The sequence below is a fragment of the Telmatherina bonti genome (assembly GCF_933228915.1).
Source record: "Telmatherina bonti genome assembly, chromosome: 24".
Classification (NCBI taxonomy): domain Eukaryota; kingdom Metazoa; phylum Chordata; class Actinopteri; order Atheriniformes; family Telmatherinidae; genus Telmatherina; species Telmatherina bonti.
In genome coordinates, this window is record NC_136633.1 from 12,704,227 (window position 1) to 12,710,226 (window position 6,000).

At 37.8% G+C, this 6,000-nt stretch overlaps 1 protein-coding gene across 3 annotated transcripts in view; it reads left to right on the top strand.

Moving 5' to 3' along the window:
• The window catches only part of LOC306773789 (uncharacterized protein), a 62,260-nt gene that overhangs the window by 42,056 nt on the left and 14,204 nt on the right, over positions 1 to 6,000 (top strand). For 2 of the 3 annotated variants that reach the window (XM_079263692.1, XM_079263690.1), the window contains exons 5-13: positions 1,165 to 1,240; positions 3,253 to 3,380; positions 3,472 to 3,489; positions 5,041 to 5,247; positions 5,334 to 5,360; positions 5,459 to 5,521; positions 5,604 to 5,693; positions 5,771 to 5,821; positions 5,898 to 6,000. The exon at positions 5,898 to 6,000 is cut by the window's right edge and continues 38 nt beyond it. In XM_079263692.1, coding sequence (XP_079119818.1) covers positions 1,165 to 1,240; positions 3,253 to 3,380; positions 3,472 to 3,489; positions 5,041 to 5,247; positions 5,334 to 5,360; positions 5,459 to 5,521; positions 5,604 to 5,693; positions 5,771 to 5,821; positions 5,898 to 6,000 — 763 coding nt within the window. The remainder of the gene's footprint in view (positions 1 to 1,164; positions 1,241 to 3,252; positions 3,381 to 3,471; positions 3,490 to 5,040; positions 5,248 to 5,333; positions 5,361 to 5,458; positions 5,522 to 5,603; positions 5,694 to 5,770; positions 5,822 to 5,897) is intronic. The other variant, XM_079263691.1, reaches the window with a different exon arrangement.

The following is a 6,000-nucleotide window of genomic DNA, read 5'->3' on the forward strand; positions in this document are numbered from 1 at the left end:
CATCAGGCACAATAAATATCCCAAAGTGAAAAATAAACAATTCCTGTAACACAATACAACTTCTCTACATTCATACTTTATTCAATCTAGCAACGTCACCAACTGGGTTAAACCCAGTAAATTCAGGAAATGAACAGCTTTTCTTCCCTTTTGGTCCTGGAACAACCCGGATTCAACAATGCCAAAACATTCACAGATTTAATCTGTTTTATACGCATCTGGTCTGGTCTCAGTAAATGGAAATAGGGTCTTAAATGTGTACCAGTTCAGTGTCTCGCCTGTTTTCCTGTATGCTTATAGTTTCAGTACCGTTGTTGGTATTTGGTAATTACCTTTGTTGGTTTGCTGTCCAGTATTACCATTGCTGGTATCGTTGTTGGTATAAAACTGTTGTTAAAGTGTAATAATTATGTTTACTATGGTAATGCCACTAGAATTTAACACCTGAGTTACTCAGCAATAAAATATTACTTTGTTCTTTATATCATTAATCTTGTCTGATCAGTATAAATTTAGTCCAAAGTTGCAGAAAAATGATATTTTCTTGTATGCAAAAGTGAGGTAATTGGTAGTAATTTGGATTTAGACACGGGTGGGATTAAAGTTTTCTTCTTCCCACCTCCTTTCAGCCCCAAACTGTTTGATTTTTTTTTTTTATTCCTGTTTTTCGTTATGTAGTTCATTGCTTAAAAAATGTCAGACTTGCATGTCTTATCTGTTTTTGCCCTGAATATCATCCCCTGAAATAAATAAAAATACAAACAAACATGGTAAGCATAGTTACCACAAGCTAAATATTTAATAAACAAAACAGTAAGCAGATTATTAAACAGAATTTAATTATCACTGGAGGTCTTTATTTGAACTTTACCCAAATAAAATGCACAAGTCTGCTGACCACTGAGCAAAGATAAAGATAAAATTAAGATTATTAAATAAAACCAGGATATAATTAACTGTTTATGTGATGTGCAACAGTGACAACTGGTGGCACCTTTCTTACTTTGTCACAAAATGTTGTAAATCTGTGAGAAAATGTAATAATAAGAACAAATATCGTCATTGTTTTTATTTATTTATTTTTTTTAATATTTGAGTCAAAATGAAAAAGAGCAACAACTGTATCAGACTTCATTTATTTACCTGCTTCTGTTGTGTCTTCAGACCACCCCTCCACCCCTCCGTCCAGTCCCAGAACCCCCCCAGACATCCTCCGACAGAACCAGACCCTCACAAACAGGTAAAATAAAAAGCACGAGGTGACAAGATGCTGTGCTGTAAGAGCACCTCTGTAAAGTCGAGTCAAAGTGGTTTTTTTTATTCTGCTGGAAGAGTTTTCCCAGCAGAGATGAATCCTTTTAAAATATGGAACCACAACTCTTAAATAATGTTCTTTAAGCTTTGATATGGTGTAAAAATCACAGATATGATGCATAAATTTCCATCAATTTCCACCATAAACTTCCAGTCAGACTAAATCCAGGCTGTTTGCGGGTCTCCTGGCCCGCCCTTTCATTTACATTTAACCCATTTCCATTCATGCCATTTGATAGTTTTGTTCACACAGTCATCTCAGGCGCATTAGATTAGCTTGTTTTTATTCACAGCTTCTTCTTCTCTTCCGCCCAGTGTAACCAGGGATTCCTCTTTAGATGTTATTGATGGTTAATATTTGCTTTTCTTCATGTGAAGCCCTTTCAGTCTGTTTCTTACAGTTCTCTCACAAACACTGGATCATGTTTCTTCCAGATTAGTTGTGTATTTTCTATTTTCGTGCATTTTACTTTAAACTTTGTGAGTTTAGTGTCTAACATCCATTTCAGGTTTTAAGAAAAAGCATTACAACCATTTCCATGGTTTTGTCTGGAGACTCTCACGTTGCCTTTCTGACAGTGTGACGTGTGTGTGTGACGTTGTGACAGTAAACATGCAGCGCATGTTTTTATATATGAAGCTCGTTTGCGCCTGTCGACCACCGTAACTTATAAAGATTTGTGCAAGTGTTTCTTTTAGGAATGAAAATGAAGAGGAATTTTGATTCTCCTCCTATTGATCTGAAAAAAAAAGAGCTACAAATAAAAGCAATTTCGCAAGTTACCAGATCGACTCATCTACAGTTGTTTGTCAGGAATTGCATTGATGTGAATCAGGTTATCTGGACCTAAAGGCAGGTTATCTGGCTGCTGGTTCCAGCATGTTTAAACTCTTCCAAATGAATAGTAAGAGAAATAAATGGGGTTTTTGTTTGTTTCAGGAGTTTTAAGATCCTCATAAACAGGTTTTAAAGATTCACTCAGCCGTAGGTAAAGATGCTTTCCTGATGCCGGGTCAGCTGCAGGTTGGTCTCATGTGGGTCACAGGGTGAGTTAAAGGATCCAGGGAGCATCATGATTAAGTTTTTGGCAATGTGATCACTGGATAGAAGTTTATTTCTTGTCTAAAATTGATTCATCTACATATTTTAATGTGCATTATACAGAAATGATCAATAAAATATAAGTGTATCTCAATTTAAGCTGCAACCTGATTGGTTTAGAGGAAAAAATAATGACCCAATCCAAATAAAGGATAAAAATAAGTCGGTTCTGAAAGGACAGACAAAAATAAGACTCTTCGGATGAAACAAAAACCTCAAACAAATAAATTTCGAAATAAGAAACTTATATATTAATAAATGTATGAATTAAATGAAATTATTTTACTTTCAATTGTCTGTATTGAGTGTTTATTACTTTGTCTACATTTCTATATCTGTTTATCTTCTTGCTCTCGCACAAGTTTTATTAGATTACATTTTACTGTGAAAAGATCAGTTTTAAGTTGGTAAAACATGTTATGTTTTATGAGAATACCTAAAAATGAAACATCCATCTCTTATACAATTTTATTGCTGACTTTATTTTTTATTTATCATATTTCCTTTATTTACAGCAACAATTCATGTTATTCTGAAATAAAAGTAAATCTACAGCTGAGCCTTTTGGAGGATTTAAGGAGGACTGCTGATGAACAATGCAGGGATGCCCTCTGCAGGACAAATATCTGCAGTGCCGCTTGTTCAAATGTTGGTTGTTTCTCTGTTAAAACGAGTTCCTTTGTTCTTTTGTACTGGTGAAATTAGCGAGAATTCATTCCTGCTGGTCATTAAACTGAATTCATCGAAGCGATACAGGAAGAGAGACATTATGTTTACATGTCAATGCAAAATGCTTTTTCTGTTCCTGGCTTGCTGATTTACTTTTTGTATTTCAGGTCCTAACAGTGCCAAAGGCCAGAAAGGAGAGAAAGGTTCAAAGGGGGACCGTGGTCCTGCAGGGCTGAAGGGGGATTCAGGCAGCGGCTCTGGCTTCTCTTCACAGGGTGGAGCACGGGGACAGAAGGTACTGTCATTCATCAGCCATCTTTCATTCGCAGCATATTTAATCAGTGACACGTGAGTAATAACAAAATTCTGCTCTTTTTCATTTTCAGGGAGAAAAAGGTGCAAAGGTACGTAGAATACCAGCTGCGAGACGGGAAAGTTTATCTATATAATTATATTTGACCTCATGATGAAGCTGCAGAGTTTTTCTTTTTAAATGACTTTTTTTTTTCATTTCAACATTTTTCTTTTCTTTTTCATAATATATTGGCAAATCCAAAAAACAACCACAGAAAATATACTCCAAAGTTACAACTAATACAAACCTATTGTGTAATTTATTTTTATATTTACATTTATATTTCATCTGAAAGAGAAAGGAAAAGAAAATTGGAGTAGGAAGAAGATCTAAGTGAGTGTGAGTTTACACCCCCAACATCCTCATATTAATGCAAATATTAAAGGTTTTTCTGGAGCATCAGTGATTTTATTTCGGCAGAAATGTCCCGAGGCACAGACCCTGTTAAAAAAAACCAAGTACATTTATAATCCACTAGATTAGGGGTGTCAAACTCCTGCCAGCAGGTTTTTCTTGTTTCCCTGCATTAAAACAAACCTGATTCAAACCAAATGGCTCCAACAGCTTATTGTCAACCTATTGATTCATTTCAGTCAAGTGTGTTGGAGCATGGAGACAACAAAAACCTGCAGGATACTGGCCCTTGAGGATGGGAGTTTGACTCTAGATTGATGCAACGTTTCTCCAACGCACCTGAATCAAATGAGTGTGTTGCCAGCAGGTCTCTGCAGAGCTCAGCGGTTTAGGGAGTTCAGCCATTTATTTCAGGTGTGTTGGAGAAGGGAAGCGTCTAAAGGACCAGACTTGACAAAGATTGAACATGGCTGTGGCTCCACCTGGTGGTGTAATAATTATTTTATTCTTCACAAAATGGAGGCATCACCACTTTGCCTTGTTCATTATGTTGTTTTATGTAATATTTAATATAAAAAAAGATGTGGGGTAAAACTATTAACTGTATATGGAAACTGAGAGTGGCTGTGTGCTACTTTTTTTTTTTTTTAATCGTTATCTTGAGATAAGTTAATTTTCTCTTCGTTAACTTGAGATAATGACCACAGTTTCCCAGGATATTTGTCATGTTATCCAAGAAAACGGTGTGAAATTAACATACAAGTTCGCCGACATGAATTTAGCAGCTGAATATTTAGATTTTGTTTTGTAGAAAACTTAAAAAACAAACCAAATTGTAGTTTTTGCATCTTTTTTTATATGATCAAGTGAGGAAAATATGTTTGGAGTCATAATGTGCGACTGAATCTGCAGGTAAAACTGGAGGCTTGTACTGACGGTGAACACGAGCCCAAGTGGAGATCTGTGTGTGGAAATAATAGAAAAGGTTATAAAGCTCCTCTGAAATCTGAATTCAGCTCAGAGTGGAAAATGTGTCGCTTATTTCCAGTCAGCCATGTTTAAAACTTTGAAAAACGTTACAGGTCGGCATTGAAAGTGGGATGATTCTGTAATTCTCACTAGTTTTTGGGTCAAATAGTTTCTTAAAAGTTGTGACATTGTGCAAAATAAAAAAAGAAAAGTCATAGGATGTGAGCGTCACCGATCCAGAACCAAAGATCCCTCCGTTCCTCCTCTTCCTCACCAGGGTAGCTCTGGCAGTGGATACAATGGAAATAAAGGAGAACGTGGGGCTCCAGGGCCTCCAGGACCACCTGGACCTCAAGGACCTGCAGCGGAAGTTGTCCGACTCGGGGATGGCTCTGTTGTACAGCAGGTGGCTGGACCCTCTGGACCACCTGGGCCACCAGGGTTAGATGGGTCTGCTGGACCTCCAGGGGCCGATGGGGAGCCGGTAAGAACAAAGAGATTCAGAGGAATCTGTCAGAAATTAAAAACATAAATAAATAAATGTTTATATGACTGATTGTTCCTTTCCAGGGTGATCCAGGAGAGGATGGAAAAGCTGTGAGTCCCTTAGTTTTTATTAAGGTTTATCCATTAAATCCACTGAATTGGTTGATTATTTATCAGTGGAGCTCATTTATTTTGTTTTGGTTTTCCAGGGTCCTGCTGGGCCTCAGGGAATTCCAGGAATTCCAGCAACTCCTGGTACCAAAGGCCAAAAGGTTCACTGAAACAGGAATTTGGTAAAATCAGACACAAATCTTTGTGTAGTGTGATCATTGGTGGTCTCTAAATGTTTTCCAGGGTGATCGTGGCGAGGCAGTAATGGGACCCAGAGGCCCTCCAGGTCCGCCAGGTCCTCCTGGACCCGGCACCGGCGATCGTCCGGTACATGTAGGCTTAGAGAGTTTTCTTACAACCTCCTGTACTTGACTAGACAACATTTTACACTGTAATTTATGTTTTTGTAGACGTTTGTTGACATGGAGGGCTCAGGATTCCCAGACTTGGAAAAAATCCAGGTGTGTTTTTTTCCTTCTTCTTTTTTTAAATCATAAACAGAAAATCTGTGTTCAGGTCCATAATTTTTCTGTTCAGGGTCGGCGTGGTCTCCCAGGTCCTCCTGGTCCTCCTGGCCCTCCAGGAATCCCTGGTACTTCAGTGGCAATTGGACCTGGTGGACCAATAGCTTTTGGACCTG